The sequence below is a fragment of the Grampus griseus genome, assembly GCF_964374135.1.
Source record: "Grampus griseus genome assembly, chromosome: 12".
Taxonomy (NCBI): Eukaryota; Metazoa; Chordata; class Mammalia; order Artiodactyla; family Delphinidae; genus Grampus; species Grampus griseus.
Genome location: NC_139006.1, coordinates 27,822,948 through 27,841,624, shown reverse-complemented (window position 1 = coordinate 27,841,624; position 18,677 = coordinate 27,822,948). Strand labels below are relative to the sequence as shown.

The window sequence follows — 18,677 nt, the reverse complement described above, 5'->3', positions numbered from 1 at the left end:
CGTCTGGCCGGCGGGGAAACCTGGCGGCGCCAACTGCAGTTTCCAAACGGCGGCCGGGCTGCCCCCGCGCCGCCTGTCAGTCATCTCGGCCAGCGCCCCCCGGTCGGCCCCGCCCGCCGCCTCCGCGCGGTGCCCGCCGGCTCCCTGCGGCGCCGCCCCTGCCACCGCGCCTCCACGCAGGCCCTGTCGCACGCCGCCTCGGCAGGCGGTGGCACGGGCACCTCAGGACCCCGTGCCGTAGGCCTCGAAGAACCCCGCGCCGAAGGTCTCGTAGGACCCCGCGCACCGCCTGTCCGCATTTCCGGCCGCAGGCTTTTCCCGCTGTAGCAGCCGTCTAGACCATGTTTGTCCCCTGCGGGGACTCTGTCCCCGACCTCGCGGGGTGCACGCTCCTGATGGTGAGTCCGGCCCCGAGGGAGGGGGCGGAGTGGGGGTCCGAGCGGCGCTCCCCGAACGCGCGCGGGTCTACGGCCCCGAGTCCTGGTGGCTGAGAGCGGAACGTGCTGGGGAGTGACCTGTGCTTGGCTAGTGTCGTGCGGGCCACTCGCTTTACATTTCATCCTGGAAAACCTTTTCTCAGTTAGTTCGGGAGTCAGGTTCAAGCTAGCGAATCGTTGTCATTAGCCAGGAAACTACAGACGGGTTGCTAAAGACTTTGGCTCACTCAGTGAGCGTTCTGTGGTGTCAAAATGTGACAAAAAAGACTAGATTCCTCAAGGATTTTGCAGTTTAGTTGGAAACACATGTATATAAATAAGGTTAGAACGTTGAAAAAGGTACAGAAAGGCCCTAGGATTTATTGGGAGGGGGAGGGACACAAGGACCTCTTAAGAAAAGCTTCGTATTTGGAATTAAAAAAACAAACAAAAACTTATAGATACAGAGAATGGATTGGTGCTTGCCAGCAGGGGTGGATAAAATGGGAGAAGGGGGTCAAAAGTACAAATCTCTAGTCAAAAATAAGTCCCGGGATGTAACTCAAAGCATGATGACTATAGTTAATACTGTATTGTACATTTGAAAGTTGTTAACATGAGTAGATCTTAAAAAGTTCTCATCACAAGAAAAAAAGGTTTTTCTGACTGTGTGGCATTGGTTACTAACTAGACCTGTTGAGGTGATCATATTGCAGTATGTACAGATGTCGAATCACAATGTTGTACAACTGAAATTAATATAATGTTATATGTCAATTATATTTCAGTTTTTAAAAAGGATGATGGTAATAGAAAAGTTACTTTTTGATAATTTTCATCATAATAGTGCACACAAGAAATATTAATGGGGACTTCCCTGGTGGTCCAGTGGTTAGGACTTCACCCTTCCACTGCAGGGGGCACGGGTTTGATCCCTGGTCCAGGAACTAAGATCTCGCATGCTGCGTGGCCAAAAAAGAAATAAAATGTCAATAAATGCTTAAATTAGCATGTGATAGTGTACTGAGAAAGGAAATTAGACTTCATTTCAAAGTATCTCCCTGAAAAATATTTATTAATCACAAAAAACAAGAAGTGTTTTTGCAGGAGATACCTGGCAAAAAAAAAAGAAAAAGAAAAATGTCATAGAGCAAGTAATGTCCAAAAGATACTAGGGGTACCCTTGACAGTGGAGTGGTGAAGAGGGAAGCCATGTTAGGTTGAAGAAATGGAAGATTCATTCCATTGGGGTATTTAGTAAGTGTTCAATCAGTAGTCTGAAAGGTGGAGCTAATGAAGGGGTCAGAATCCAGCTGTGATTCACCTGAGCGTAAGCGTGCAGTACCAGTGCTGTGATTGTTGTCTTCTGACTAAACTTTTTAAAGTGCTGCTAATTTGGTTGACTTAATGAATATATTATTTTACTGTTTCAGCCAGCAGTATCTGTTGGAAATGTTGGCCAGCTTGCAATAGATCTGATTATTTCTACACTGAATATGTATAAGATTGGTTACTTCTATACTGATTGTCTTGTGCCGATGGTTGGAAACAATCCATATGCAACTGCAGAAGAAAATTCAACAGAACTCAGTATAAATGCTGAAGGTGTGTTATATTCTCCTATAAGGTAGAGTTGTTTTAAATCAGAACCAGACCCTCCCAGTATGTCCTGCAGCACCTGGCACCGGCTCTGTGCAGAGTTCAGGACACTGTGTTCTCCTCTCCTGCATACACCCTGGTTTAGTCCTTAGCCTTTCCTAAATGGCAGCTCCCTTGAGAGATGTGGTTGTATTTGTATCCTTGGATGGAATTTGAGATACCTATTTGTTTAACGTGGGGTTTTTCCCCTTTCATCCTCAGTTTTATTTTCTCTCCTTACTGGCATGGGTAAGCATCACTAATATCAGGGAGAGAGAATTCCACTGGGCTCAGTCCCGTATGTTTAATATACGCTACCTCACACAGTCCTCTGCCATCCTGTCACGTTGTAGAATCCGTCGTAACACTGACGAGGCTCAGAGAGGCCGAGTTTCCTAACACTGCAGTAGGTGTGGGCTCTTCCCACGCCGTACGTCTCCACAGTTCCTTGTTGGACTGTCAAGCTGGGTTAGTTGGGGCACACAGTTTACAGCCCCCAACCACTGTGTTCATGATGAGACTGCCCCTCGGGAGGAGAGGAAAACAAAGGGGCCTCCAGTTACTTCGCGTGATGGGCAGCTGCTGCCTTGGCCTCTCAGTCTTCGGTTTAGAAGCCAAAGGTGACAGGAGCATGAAAGACCGTAGGTGGACCGAGAAACAAGTGAGGAAGCATTTTGGGTTTTGTCAGTCTTACTAACCATGTCATTAGCTTGCAATAATGAAATACACTTTAGAAAGATGGTTTTATTAACACTAGATAATTTCAAGTATTGCCTTGAAGGACAAAGGACTATAAATGGTAGAACTAGAATTTTTATATTTAGACTAATGATAACAACTGTCATTTGTTGAGTATCTCCTCTGAGCTGAACACTGTGCATTTACATGTGTTAATTCACTTAATGCTCACAACTACTCCATGGGTGGTTTTATAGATCAGGGAACCAGTGCACAGGGAATCATGGTCCCATGATTAATCGAGGCAGCCTGACCCAGAGACCTGCCTCCCCGTCACCTGCTAATGCACCTTCGCTCCAGCAGAAGACCCACTGGCTTTTTCCTCTGACACAAACTGGCAGCAGGTCCATTGGAGACAGTTCTTTAATCCACTTTTTTATTTTTTAAGATGAGGTGTCTTTTTGAAATAAATTATAGACATCACAACATTCCACCCCCAAATATGTAAGTATGCACCTCTTATAGTACATTTTCTTACATAGCTAAAACACCATTGCATTTAACAAAATTAGCAATATCTTCCTATACCCTATCGAGAGAGGCCCAGTTTACCCAAAACTGTCCTTTAAAGTTAGTTTGTCCAGACCAGGCCATAGTACTTCTGATTATCGTGCCTTTGAAATCTCTTACCCTGCATAATCTCTTTTCCTTCTTTGCAAAACTGATTTATTGAAGGAAAAAACTGGACACATTGTCCTATAGAATGTCCCACCTTCTACGTTTGTCTGATTGCTTCCTGTGGTGTCATTTGCCACGTTCCTCTAGTTTCTGTATTTTCTGAAACTGGAGTTAGGAATAAAGGCTTGATTATTTAAAAGCTAAATATTTTTAGCCAGAATATGTGAAAGGCGATGTTACATCACCTGACAAGAAAAAGGATCTGGAAAACAGGGTCTTAACAACAAAAAAAGACCTTCGTGATACACTGGTGGAGAACACAAGTGTTGCTGTTGTAGAAAGTGGTACATCTTATATTTTAAAGCTCAGCCTGCCCTTTTCCCTAATTCCTAGACCTGCTCTAGCCTCCTTTGCCCCACACATACCTGGTGGTCAGCAGACTCGCTGATGGGAGTACAGCCGTGGCCACCCCACGTGCACCAGTCCAATGAGACAACCCCGAAAAGACCTGTATAACAGGAGAGACGTGATCCACCAAAGGCTGTGCCCAAGTCTAGGGTTATTTGTAATCTTTTTACAGTAACTGAAAGCTTACCCCTTGGCACAGTGGCCTAATCACATGTCCTCAGGCACTCTGTATTTTGTCCTTGGGTCATTTTGGAGCACCTCATTCTTGGAGGTGAAGTTGGGCAGGACCTCTTAAGCGTCAGTAAAGTAGGCCCCTTGTAGAATCTGATGAAAATTGTGGATCCTTTTTGCAGAAAAAATTCACACACGTCGACTCACAAAAATTTTTGCATGTTATTTCAGGTCTTTCAAAAACTCCTAAAGAACACATGTACCTATTGCAGGTATTTTATTACCCAGCTAACATTCGCTGCATTTTATTCTTCCTTGTTCTAATCCCAATGACTGTTGCTGTTCTCTAGAGAAAAGAGGAAAGAATATCAGAAACCAAAAACGATCTTAAGAATGATGTCATTTGTCATAATGCTAGAAATTTCCAGGGGAATACTTCTCTGGATTTACAGTCAAAGAAGAGAAATAATTTTTGATAATTTTCTTACAGTTAACTTTTCAGCACTGAATGTATTCTGTAGAATAAAGCCCACAGGTGAATTCTGAGGTATTAAAGTGTTTTGTTTTAACTAAATGATATAGTGCATATGTTCTATATTTTAACTATCGAAAACATTTAGATACAGAAGTTCTCCTAGTTCAGCTTTTTATCATTATAACTTCACTTGTATGACTCCTTCAATTTAACTATCATTTGGTTTCATTTTCTTGGACTTGCAGTGTATGCATCGCCTTCAAAGAAACTAGTGGCTCTTCAGTTAAGATCCATTTTTATTAAGGTTAGTATGTTATTTTTGCCTTCTTAAGTTTATTAAAGTGTAATATAATGAGAAAATACTGAGTCATTATCATTAAGACTCAAAAATCATTTCTTTGTTTATGTTTATACAGTTAAGCAAGGTCTGATTCTATAGAGAAATACTCATAAAATTTCAGAATTGTTAGTATTGTTTCATGAATATATTGAAAGGAATTGGGACATATAGCTTGGGTCTTATATATTCCTGATTCAGGTAGCATTGGTGAAAAACTTTAAGCATATAAATATTACAGGTTTATTCTATTTGAGTTACATTTCAAACCAGTGGCATCTACATAAAAATTATATATATATGAAAATATTTTCTGAATCCAACTTCTTTCGTCTTCCGCTGCCACCACTCCAGTCCAGCCACCCCCTCCCTCATGCCCTGATTCTGCTCCTGCACCACCCGCCCCGCAGACAGCTCTACCCGTGATCCTTTAAATCTTAATCAAAGCACGTCACTTCTGCCTTCCAAACCCGCCAGTAGCTTCCCATCTCAAAGCGAGTTCACAGCCCTCACCACGGCCCGACAGGCCCTACATCTCTGATGTGGCAGCCACTAGACACATGTAGCTGTTTAAATTTTGACTCATTCATTAAAAGTAAGTAAAATTAAAAATTTAGTTCCTCTGTCCCAGTAGCCACATTGCAAGTTCTCCACAGCCATGCGTGGCGAGCAGCTGCCATAAAGAGCATTTGGTTACCATGGAGCATCTGCGGGGCAGCTCTGTCCCTGGCCCCACGTCCAGCTGTCCTGCATGCCTGTCCCCTGCTCCCGCTCTTGATTGCCCTGCTCCAGCCACACTGGCCACCCTGTGCTGTTCAAACACATTAAGCTCATCCTGTCTCAGTCCTCACAGTAGTTTCTCTGCCTGGACCACTTCTCCACTGGACACCTGAATGGCTCACTTCCTTTAGTCTTTGCTTAGCTGTCCCTCATCAAAAAGACCTCCCCCCAGCATCCTTTCTCTTATCTTATCCTGAGCTAGTTTTCTTCACGACTCCTCACTTCCCACCTGATAGAATGGAAGTTCCTTGAGAAAAGTGACAAGGTGTCATTCACTCCTGTATCCTCGGCTTCTAGACAGAGCCTTGGTGTAGAGTGGATTGAGGTACCACCTGTTCAGGGGAGCAGAAAGGTCTCCCCTTCCCGGGGGCCCCTCCACACACACCCACAGTCACCATGTTGTAGGAGCGGGATCTCACGGGTGCACTTCACGTCTGGCCTCCCTTACTCCACATTCTGTCTGCTAGGTGCTTCCACATTGTTGCAGGTAGAGGTAGTTACTTCCTTCTCACCTCTGTGCATGAATCTGTTGTGTAAATAAACCATGATTTACCCATACTGTTGATGGAGCATTTGATTTTTTTCCAGTTTGAGGCTATCATGAATGGAGCTATGGTTATTTTAATATTTATTACTCTTTCCTTAGTTAACAATATCACACAAAAAGTTTGGCAGTGAGAGTTGCTAGCAGTTTTACATTGTGCCACGTGGCTTTTTTGTTCTCTTCCTAATATCTGTAAGTTCGAGAAGTAAGATGGACAATTCAGACACTTCTAAACGAATTTTTAAAAATTAATTAATTAATTTATTTATTTATTGGCTGTGTTGGGTCTTCGTTGCTGCATGTGGGCTTTCTCTAGTTGTGGCGGGCAGGGGCTACTCTTGGTTGCGGTGCACAGGCTTTGGGCGGGGGCTGCTCGGCTTCTCATTGCAGTGGCTTCTCTTGTTGCAGGGCGCGGGCTCTAGGCACACAGGCTTTGGTAGTTGCGGCACACAGGCTCAGTAGTTGTGGCTTGCGGGCTCTAGAACACAGGCTCAGTAGTTGTGGCGCACGGGCTTAGTTGCTCCACAGCATGTGGGATCTTCCCGGACCAGGGCTTGAACCCATGTCCCCTGCATTGGCAGGCAACCACTGCGCCACCAGGGAAGTCCCTGAAATTGTTGATAGATGTAAATAAAGAGTGCTTTCAAAGTAGCAAACATTTTTTGAGCATAGATTCTTTGCACCAGTAATACTCTAAATACTTCAAGCATGTTGCTCTACTCAGTCCTCACAACAATCCTAGGAGGCAGATGCTAATTATCTTAATTTTACAAGTGAGAAATCGGAAACACAGAAGCTCAGGCAGCTTGCTCAAGCCGTGTGGTTCATGGGTGGAGCCAGCATTCTAGACCCGGCAGCCTGTCTCTGGAGCTGGCCTCTCTTAACCACGACACAAACTGCCCTTCTGTTTTTAAAAGGTAGCCATTTCTTACCTGCATTTTATATTTTATTGAATAATTATTTTATTAACAGTCTCTGAAAAGAGTTTCCATAAAATGGGTTTTCCCCCCAAATTTTATGACCCAGATCAGTCATCTGTTCACATCTTGCCACACCTGCTTGATTCTCTTTGCACAAGTACACGCAGTTTCCTCCTGCCAAACAGTCCAAAAGGAGGCTGCTGACATCATGCTGCTCACTCCATACAAGAAGGAGACTCTCCTTCACACACAGCCTCACAACCACAACACTGCCACACACCTAGAAAGTCAGCATTTAGTGAATTATTAAGTACTAGCATTCGGCATATTCAAATTCCCCAGTTGTTCCCCAAATATCCTTCAATTCTGGATCCAGGCAAGGTTTGTGTGTTGCCTTAGGCTGTTATATCTTTTCAGTTGGGGTTCAGTGTAGAGCTGCCCTCCTCCTTCTGTGATTCACAATATTGACTCCTCTGAGGGACCCAGGCCAGATGTTCAGCCTTCTGGATTCACCTGTTTCTTTCTGATCAGATTTAGGGCAGAAATTTCTGGCAAGACGTCTCATAGATAACCGCGTGGTGGTTTTTGAGTAACAATAGATCACTGAAGTACAGAACTGGGAAACTGAAATCTAGATTCCTCACACTTAGCTTATCTCTAGTTGTAAAGATAAAATAAACAGTCATTGTGGGGTGCCTTCAAGATGGTGGAGGAGTAAGACGTGGTGATCACCTTCCTCCCCACAAATACATCAAAACTACGTCACTACATCTACATGTGGAACAACTCCTACAGAACACCTACTGAATGCTGGCAGAAGACCTCAGACTTCCCAAAAGGCAAGAAACTCCCCATGTACCTGGGTAGGGCAAAAGAAAAAAGGAAAAACAGAGAGAAAAGAATAGGGACGGGACCTGCACCTCCGGGAGGGAGCTGTGAAGGACGAAACGTTTCCACACACTGGGAAGCCCCTTCACTGGCGGAGACGGGGGGTGGCTGGGGGGAAGCTTTGGAGCCACAGAGGAGAGCGCAGCAAGAGGGGTGCAGAGGGCAAAGTGGAGAGATTCCCGCACTGAGCATCGGTGCCGACCAGCACTCACCAGCCCGAGAGGCTTGTCTGCTCACCCGACGGGGCGCATGGGGGCTGGGAGCTGAGGCTCGGGCGTCAGAGGTCAGATCCCAGGGAGAGGACTGGGGTTGGCTGCGTGAAGACAGCCTGAAGGGGGTTAATGTGCCACAGCTAACAGGGAGGGAGTCCAGGGAAAACTCTGGACCTGCCTAAAATGCAAGAGACCATTGTTTTGGGATGCACAAGGAGAGGGGATTCAGAGCACCACCTAAACAACCTCCAGAGACGGGCATGAGCTGCGTCTATCAGTGCGGTCCCCAGAGACAGGCATGAGATGCTAAGGCTGCTGCTGCAGCCACCAAGAAGCCTGTGTGTAAGCCCAGGTCACTATCCACACCTCCCCTCCCAGGAGCCTGTGCGACCCACCACTGCCAGAGTCCTTTGATCCAGGGACAGCTTCCCCGGGAGAACACATGGCACGCCTCAGGCTGTTACAACGTCACGCCAGCCTCTGCCACCACAGGCTCGCCCCACATTATGTACCCCTCCCTCCCCCCAGCTTGAGTGAGCCAGAGCCCCCTAAGCAGCCACTTCTTTAACCCTGTCCTATTTGGGTGGGGAAGAGATGCCCTCACACAACCTACACGCAGAAGCAGGGCCAAATCCAAAGCTGAACCCCAGGAGCTGTGTGAACAAAGAAGAGAAAGGGAAATCTCTCCCAGCAGCCTCAGGAGCAGTGGATTAAATCTCCACAATCAACTTGATGTACCCTGCATCTCTGGAATACCTGAATAGACAATGAATCATCCCAAAATTGAAGCAGTGGACTTTGGTAGCAACTGTAGACTTGCAGTTTGCTTTCTGCATCTAATTTGTTTCTGGTTTTATGTTTATCTTAGTTTAGTATTTAGAGCTTATTATCATTGGTAGATTTATTTATTGATTTGGTTGCTCTCTTTTTTTATTTTTATATATATATATATATTTTTTTTCCTTTTTCTCTTTTTGTGAGTGTGTATGTGTATGCTTCTTTGTGTGATTTTGTCTGTATAGCTTTGCTTTTGCCATTTGTCCTAGGGTTCTGACAGCGTTTTTTGGTTTTGGGGGTTTTTTTTTAGTATAGTTTTTAGCGCTTGTTATCATTGGTGGATTTGTGTTTTGGTTTGGTTGCTCATGAGAGATTACTAAAAGCACCTATATGCCAATAAAAGGGACAACCTGGAAGAAATGGACAAATTCTTAGAAAAGCACAACCTTTCGAGACTGAACCAGGAAGAAATAGAAAATATAAACAGACCAATTACAAGCACTGAAATTGAAACTGTCATTAAAAATCTTCCAACAAACAAAAGCCCAGGACCAGATGGCTTCACAGGCGAATTCTGTCAAACATTTAGAGAAGAGCTAACACCTATCCTTCGCAAACTCTTAGAAAATATAGCAGAAAGAGGAACACTCCCAAACTCATTCTACGAGGCCACCATCACCCTGATACCAAAACCAGACAAAGATGCCACAAAAAAAGAAAGCTACAGGCCAATATCACTGATGAACATAGATGCAAAAGTCCTGAACAAAATACTAGCTAACAGAATCCAACAGCACATTAAAAGGATCATACACCATGATCAAGTGGGGTTTATCCCAGGAATGCAAGGATTCTTCAGTATACACAAATCAATCAATGTGATAAACCATGTTAACAATTTGAAGGAGAAAAACCATATAATCATCTCATTAGATGCAGAAACGGTTTCGACAAAATTCAACACCCGTTTATGATAAAAACCCTCCAGAAAGTAGGCATAGAGGGAACTTACCTCAACGTAATAAAGGCCATATATGACAAACCCACAGCCAACATCATTCTCAGTGGTGAAAAACTGAAACCATTTCCACTAAGATCAGGAACAAGGCAAGGTTGCCCACTCTCACCACTATTATTCAACATAGTTTTGGAAATTTTAGCCACAGCAATCAGAGAAGAAAAAGAAAAAGAAGGAATCCAAATCGGAAAAGAAGTAAAACCGTCACTGTTTGCAGATGACATACTATACATAGAGAATCCTAAAGATGCTACAAGAAAACTACTAGAGCCAATCAATGAATTTGGTAAAGTAGCAGGATACAAAATTAATGCACAGAAATCTCTTGCATTCCTATACACTAATGATGAAAAATCTGAAAGAGAAATTAAGGAAACACTCCCATTTACCATTGCAACAAAAAGAATAAAATACCTAGGAATAAACCTACCTAAGGAGACAAAACACCTGTATGCAGAAAACTATAAGACACTGATGAAAGAAATTAAAGATGATACAGACATATGGAGAGATATACCATGTTCTTGGATTGGAAGAATCAACATTGTGAAAATGACTCTACTACCCAAAGCAGTCTACAGATTCAGTGCAATCCCTATCAAACTACCAATGGCATTTTTCACAGAACTAGAACAAAAAATTTCAGTTTGTATGGAAACACAAAAGACCCTGAATAGCCAAAGCAGTCTTGAGAAGGAAAAATGGAGCTGGAGGAATCAGTCTCCCTGACTTCAGACTATACTAGAAAGCTACAGTAATCAAGACAGTATGGTACTGGCACAAAAACAGAAATATAGATCAACAGAAGAGGATAGAGAGCCCAGAGATAAACCCATCCACCTATGGTCACCTTATCTTTGATAAAGGAGGCAAGAATATACAGTGAACAGCCTCTTCAGTAAGTGGTGCTGGGAAAACTGGACAGCTACATGTAAAAGAATGAAATTAGCACAGTCCCTAACACCATACACAAAAGTAAACTCAAAATGGATTAAAGACCTAAATGTAAGGCCAGACACTATAAAACTCTTAGAGGAAAACATAGGCAGAGGAAAACATAGGCAGAACACTCCATGACATAATAAATCACAACAGATCTTTTTGACCCACCTCCTGGAGAAATGGAAATAAAAACAAAAATAAACAAATGGGACTAATGAAAGTTAAAAGCTTTTGCACAGCAAAGGAAACCATAAGATGAAAAGACAAACCTCAGAATGGGAGAAAATATTTGCAAAGGAAGCAACTGACAAAGCATTAATCTCCAAAATATACAAGCAGCTCATGCAGCTCAATAGCAAAAAAAAAAAAATCCAATCCAAAAATGGGCAGAAGACCGAAATAGACATTTCTCCAAAGAAGATATACAGATTGCCAACAAACACATGAAAGGATGCTCAACATTACTAATCATTAGAGAAATGCAAATCAAACTACAATGAGGTATCACCTCACACCAGTCAGAATGGCCATCATCAAAAAATCTACAAACAACAAGTGCTGGAGAGGGTGTGAAGAAAAGGGAACGCTCTTGCATTGTTGGTGGGAATGTAAATTGATACAGCTGCTATGGATAACAGTATGGAGGTTCCTTAAAAAACTAAAAAGGACTTCCCTGGTGGCGCAGTGGTTGAGAGTTCGTCTGCTGATGCAGGGGACACGGGTTCGTGCCCCGGTCCAGGAAGATCCCACATGCCGCAGAGCGGCTGGGCCCATGAGCCATGGCCGCTGAGCCTGCGCTTCCGGAGCCTGTGCTCTGCAATGGGAGAGGCCATAACAGTGAGAGGCCCGCATACCGCAAAAAAAAAAAAAAAAAACTAAAAATAGAACTAGGATATGACCCAGCAATCCCACTATATATATACATATATATATATGTATATATACACCCTGAGAAAACCATAATTCAAAAGAGTCATGTGCCACAATGTTCTATGCAGCTCTATTTTCAATACCCAGGACTTGGAAGCAACCTAAGTGTCCATCGACAGATGAATGGATAAAGAAGAAGATGTGGCACATATATACAATGGAATATTACTCAGCCATAAAAAGAAACAAAATTGAGTCATTTGTAGTGAGGTGGATGGACCTAGAGTCTGTCATACAGAGTGGAGTAAGTCAGAAAGAGAAAAACAAATACCGTATGCTAACACATATATATAGAATCTAAAAATACAAAAAAAAAATGGTCACAAAGAACCTAGGGGCAAGACGGGAATAAAGACAAAGACCTACTTGAGAATGGACTTGAGGATACGGGGAGGGTGAAGAGTAAGCTGGGACAAAGTGAGAGAGTTGTGTGGACATATATACACTACCAAATGGAAAGTAGATAACTAGTGGGAAGCAGCCGCATAGCACGGGGAGATCAGCTCGGTGCTTTGTGACCACCCTGAGGGGTGGGATAGGGAGGGTGGGAGGGAGACGCAAGAGGTAGGAGATATGGGGATATATGTATATGTATAACTGATTCACTTTGTTATAAAGCAGAAACTAACGCACCATTGTAAAGCAATTCTACTCCAATAAAGATGTTAAAAAATAAAAATAAAAAAATAGTCATTGCTCCTCATCTTTCACCTTCAGTCTAAGGATGGTAAGTAGATGTAAAAATAAGTATAATTTTAGTATATATAAACTATATATCATCACATAACGTGGGTGAAATACTATATAGACTACTCTTATTGTAACTCTAGGATCTAACTTTTCTGTTTTTGTTTTATTCTTTGAATGGTATACAAAGTATAAATCAAAGTCATTCTGTGAGAAACTGCTTTTCTGGGTGAAAAGCAGCAACTGTGCCAAAGTTGTTGTTCTTTCAAGCAGCCACTCGTATCACCGTAATGACTTCCAGCTCCGCAGGTATGTCTGTGTCTTTGGAAAAGTATTTTGCTATGATTTATACAGTTATTAGGATGATTTCTCTATTAAAAGGTTAAAATAAAATTTTAAAGCCATGCATATCCTTTCCTGTCCTCCCTGCAATTTAGAAAGAAGGAGGTAAAGAACATGAGCTAGGAGGAGTAGAGGTGGGGGGCCCTTGACATTCCCAGGGCTGCAGCACTGGGATCCTAGGATAAAGGTGGGAATGGTTCTGGGGCTGTGCTCTGTTGTGTGGTATCACGTGCCTGGCAGCGCCACAAACCTCAGCTGATGAAGGGAAAGAAGAAAGGGTACATGATGTTTATTGGTTGATCGTTTTTCAAAGACTGGATTGATGTTTCTATTTATTTCCATATATTCAACCATTTGTATTTGCAGAAATACAGTTGCCTTTAAGTATAGCTCCCAGGCATGTCAGATTGAATTCTTAGGTAGAAGACAAAGTATCCAAGACTTAGAAATCTAAACTAGTTTATTGCATTATCATTTCTTCACCTGTAAAATTCTGACGAAATTATTAGCCAAGAGTAACCTTTCAAGACTAGACTTAGTTTCTGGGATTCTCACAGTGGGCCTGGTGGGAGCGTGGCTGTGGACATCTTCACACTGGCCTGGCCTTGGGTTAAGTTTTCCTGTCTCTCCGCTCTCCCCTAAATTTGTAAATAGCAAGTCAGAGCAATATTTTTACATGTTGCTCTTCCATAGACTGCTGAAACACGTGTTTTGCTTTGTGCAGCAGAATATATGGAGAACAAGATAATTTTTGCTAAAAGAACTGTTAATTGTCTTAATGTACGTATTTGTGAGTTTTTAGTTAATTATATGATTGTTTCCAGTACTCCCTTCAGGTACCTACTTACACCTTCCACGAAAAAAAGTGTTCAGAATAAAATACAGAGCCTTAACTGGGAAGAAATGGAAAAAAGCCCATGCATTCCTGAAATAGACGATTCTGAGTTTTGTGTCCGTATTCCTGGAGGAGGTATCACAAAAACACTCTATGACGAAGGGTGAGCTTACCTGTATATTTGCTGCGCATCTTATCTGAAAATGAAAGTAAGATAACTGGGATAGTGTTTGGAGTACTTACTGGAACTCTGAAAATGTCTTCATTAAATAGGTACCGTGTTACATTCAGGGGAAAGATTGAAATGTGGTTATAGAATTGGTTCCTGAAAAGCCATATTTAATGCTTTAGTATGTGTGTCATGTTAGGGGTCCTGATACATATTCTGTGCAACCTCTGCAGTCAGTCCTCTTTGCAGTGGTGGTGGTGGTGAGGTGTACATAACATTAAATTAACCATTTTTAAGTGTACAGTTAAGTGACATTCAGTACATTCATTGTTGTGTACCCATCACCACCATCCACTTTCAGAACTTTGTCATCGTTCTAAACAGAAGATCTGTACTCATTAAATAACTCCTGTTTTATACCTGAAAATCTATGCTCTTATTAAAACCATCATTTCCTTCAACTTTTCTTTTTTTCGTAGTCTATCTTCCATTCGTGTTTTCACTTCTTTCCCTGTCTAGCTTATGCCCTTTAGTATATTATTTCACCTCTTTTCTTACCACAGCCTAGAAGCCCTGGCCACCTGGTTATTCTCCACACCTGCCCTGCAAACCACCAGCTTTGAATCATTCTCTCGCTCCATTCAGGCCACATCACCCGTGGCCTGCACTTCTGTCAGACCATAGACTGCGGGGCTTAAACAACAGAAATGTATTTGCTCACAGCTCTGGAGGCTGGAGGTCAGGGTGCTGGCCTGGTCGGGTTCTGGGGAGGGCCCTCTTCCTGGCCTGCAGACGGCCACCTCTGGCTGTGTCCTCACGCAGCAGAGAGAGAGCTCCTTCTCTCCTTGTAAGGCCATGGTCCCATCGGATTAGGGCCCCCTCCTGTGACCTTTCACTGAATTACCTCCTAAACCTCCTGCCTCCAGATACAGTCGCCTGTGGGTGAGGCTTCCACTTGTAGACCCTGGAGGGACACAGTCCAGGCAATAGCAGCTGCTGTCAGGGTCTCTTGATCGATCGCCTACTGCCTCATTCTGACCTGCCCTGACCACCTCAGCAGCAATGCTGGAATTAACTTTCTAAAATGCAAAACTGATCACAAGACTCCCTGAGTAAAAATCCATCAGCAGTTTTACTTGCCTTTTGCGGAATCTGGTTCATCCTCCGCAATGTGCCATCCAGAGCCCTCCAGGCCCCTCTGGCCTGGCCCCCTGGGTGCGTTCTGCACAGATGCTGGCCTCCTGGCCCTCACAGTGTCCCCAGAGCTGTCGCATTCTTCCTTGCTTTTTTTCCCTCTCCTTTTCTCCTCGTCTCCTTTGCAACAACCTGCCCAGTTTGCCAGAGTCCTACGTCGCTTCCTGTTTGTCCTTGCTGGTCTCGCCCTTCTCCGCAGGGGGAGGGGGATTCTGCTGTCTTCGCACTCCCCCCGCACTCTGCCCCTTCAAACTGACTTCTTGCTTCTTTGCAAGTCAGTCTCCTAGCTTTGCTTCTGACCGTGTCAGAGTAGCTGATAGCAGACTTGCCCTCCTGCCATAAACAATGGGAAACTGGACAACATTAATGAAACAGCTGTTCATCAGACATTGGACACCATGCAGCACACAGCTGTGAAGCCTGGGAGAAAGCAGTAGAGTCCTGCTATTGCCCCAGCTTCCTGCAGGACTGCAGCATGGGGTGGGGGGACCCAGGCAGAGTGCAGCCGTCTTGCTAAGTCGAGGGGACTGGAAACCAGAGTTGGGGTGGCTGACACAGCTGGAGAGTATGAGGCAGAGAACCAGAGGGACACAGCTGCTGGGGGAAGAGCCCTGGGGCCTGCCTGAACCCTCCTCAACCCTGAGCTCACAAGTATAGGGTGAAACCGTGAGGGCAGAGAACAACCTCTGGGCAGCTGTTAACTTTGCCCACAAAGTTAGCAACACTAGACAAAATACTATGAAAGACATGTTCCTCATAGAACATTTTGAAAATGTAGAATAGTCAAAAGAAACAATATTTTAAATACTCACTTCTGTCACCCAGAAGAAACTACCACTACTAATTTCTTGGTCTGTTTTCTGTTTTGAATTAAATTCTGTTTTGAATTAAACATTTTGAATTAAATATTTGTATCTGCAAGATACTGCAACTCTACCGTCTGTAGCTTTAAAATTCATGCTATTTACAGATATTTCTCACAAAATTGATGTTCTTTTAATTTTCCAGCACAAATCTTGGTGTGGGGCAGGAACATTCATGTGCCCAGGGTGGGTGTTACATGGCTCCTAGTTTTGTCCCTACAAATAGAAGGTACATAAGTGATCTTGTGATGTGACATCTCCTTGCCTAAAACCTGGCAGATTATCTCAGCTATAAAAACAGGCACACTGGAACCATCATCTTGTATCAGTAGAAGAATATCTAATCATTCTTTTTAATTGTTGTAGCTGTTCTAAAGAAATCCCAATGGTGATTCTGCTGAAATTCGTTTCGGAAGGAGACAATATCCCAGATGCGTTAGGTCTTGTTGAATATCTTAATGAATGGCTTCAGATAATCAAACCATGTGTAAGTTTCACTAAAGCTTAAGTCTCTGATTTCTCTGGTTATGTATTCATCAACTTGCATTTTTACATACTATATAAGTAGACCAAGTAAGTGAAAGTTTATGTTAAATTTAGACGTCTTTATATAAAATTTAAGTTAGCTGAACTTTTCAAAAGAAGACAGCTAAGCAACCTGTTGTCTGCAGTTGTTTCATTAAGGCTGATTTTCAAAAAAAAAAGGAAAATCTTAAATACTTCATTGTATTCATTCTTAGTGTTGCATTAATTATACCAGGCAGCTTTTTATAAGGATAAACAAGTCCTCTTTGGAATTCAGGTTTTTCTTTTACTTTTAAGCAAAAGGTATAGCTTTGTGAGCAGTACTTTAGCTATCAATATGCATTATAATTAAAATACTTTTCTCTATTATGAAATAAGAGCATGACACCTGGGGAAATCAGTTAGCCTTTAGGCATAACAAAAGTAACCTAAGCCTACTTTACAAGGTAGGTGACTGTCTTTTTAATTCATGCTTTTTTGAAGAACAAATTGATACAAATCACACAGCATTGATTTTTTTTTTAACCACTGTTTCTTTTGAATTTGATTTTGCTCCATGGACTCTATTTATAGCTTTTCTGGTTCGTATCTTTATGGCTTGGAAATTGAGGAAATTTATCTTCAGCTGATATAAAGACACAGAAATGTATTACTTTGTTTTTTCCTTACAATAAATCACAGCTAGAAGTGTCAAAACCAAAAGGAACAACAACAACAAAGGGAGAGTTTTATAATATGTGTTAAAAAGAGATTTAGTGATAAAGTTGAAGGATTACATATTTTGTTCTTCAATTGCAGTGTGATGACCCCTCAGCGTCTGCCTTGCCATGGAAAATGCCGAGTTCCTGGAGGTTACTCTTTGGCAGTGGTCTTCCCCCTGCACTTTTCTGATCCGTTTTCAGTTTTATACCTTATGTCCCAAGACACTTATTACCAACACAACTGTTAAACAACTATATAAAAAGAATGTATTAGGAAATCTTTACTTTTCACAGAAAAATCGCAAAGAAAAATGGATTAACAAAAGGTTGTTTTTGCCATGCTTTTCATCATATACAACAGATGTAAATTTTGTGCAATAAAGTGTTTCCTAAGTAATTTTATCTGAATGTATTTTTTTTTTAACTCAGACTTCTATATTAGTTTCCTATGTCTGCTGTAACAAATTACCAGAAACTTAGTGGCTTAAGACAAAATAAATCTATTATCTTAGAATTCTGGAAGTCAGAATTCCAGAATAGGTCTCACTGGACTAAGTCAAGGTGCTGGCAGGGCTGCGTTTTCTCTGGAGGGTCTTGGAAGATCCGTTTCCTACCCCTTTCCAGCTTCTAGAAGCTGCAGCATTCATTGGTTCACGGCTCCTTCCTCCATCCAGAATAATTTCCCGATCTCAAAAGAGTTTGAGTATAAGAGAAAAGGTTTTCATTTTTGAGTGCCTACTACATACCAGTCACTTTTTACCTGCTATTTTGTTGTGTTACGTCTGTGCCTTGGCTTTCTCATCTGTAAAACGAGGGCTTATAATATTAAGGGGTACACCCTACTCCATAGCACTCAGTAAATGATTTATTTCTGATAAATTATTCTGGGTTCTATAGCCTGATGTGTTTCCCTTTGGGAAACTATTGTCGGGTCGGGATGTCAGCCAGATGATGGGATAGGAAGTCCTAGCCCTTGACCCAACAGAGACACCACTTACAAATCAAAATACCTTTATGGGAAGCAGAAACCAGTTAAAGAGTTCCAGTTCCCCAGGCAAGTCCAGAGTTGAGAACAGCTGCACTGAAAACAGAAGAGCGGTTTCACTTTACCCCCAACTGTCCCTCCCTCAAGCCAACAGCTCAGCATGTTGGGAGAAAGTCACCAGCTCGAGGCTTCTGGGCGAATGGAGGGGTAGGGAAGAGGGGACTGCATCCAACGGGTTGGCTTTTTGCAGGGCCGCTGGAGTGGCTGGTTTCTGCCTCGACTGACTTGGAGCCCTGATGAAACTGGCAGAGTTTAGATGCAGGGGGGCCACTGAAAGCAAAGGTGGGGTTGGGGGGTGGCAGGAGTGGTGTGCTGCAGCCCCAGAGAGCCTGCAGTGCCACAGACAGGCCAGTAACATCTCTACACAGTCCAAAGGCACCCAATTGGAGCGAAAGAGAAGAATAAAGTGTGGGTCCAACAGTCCAGCTTCTCAGAGGGCTGTTGAGGGACCAGTATCTGTCTCACCTGACTCGATGCTGATGGGGAGACAGCATACTTTGGATG

The 18,677-nt window shown here is 43.0% G+C and overlaps 1 protein-coding gene across 1 annotated transcript; it reads left to right on the top strand.

Annotated features, from left to right (window-relative positions):
- Nucleotides 1–214: 214 nt before the first annotated feature.
- On the top strand, nucleotides 215–17,476 carry PSMG2 (proteasome assembly chaperone 2). The gene is made up of 7 exons (XM_082667715.1): nucleotides 215–398; nucleotides 1,850–2,021; nucleotides 4,710–4,768; nucleotides 12,690–12,808; nucleotides 13,666–13,839; nucleotides 16,269–16,389; nucleotides 17,226–17,476. Exons 1-7 carry the CDS (start codon nucleotides 342–344, stop codon nucleotides 17,316–17,318), a joined length of 795 nt encoding a protein of 264 aa, XP_082523841.1. The 5' UTR covers nucleotides 215–341; the 3' UTR covers nucleotides 17,319–17,476.
- Nucleotides 17,477–18,677: the final 1,201 nt, after the last annotated feature.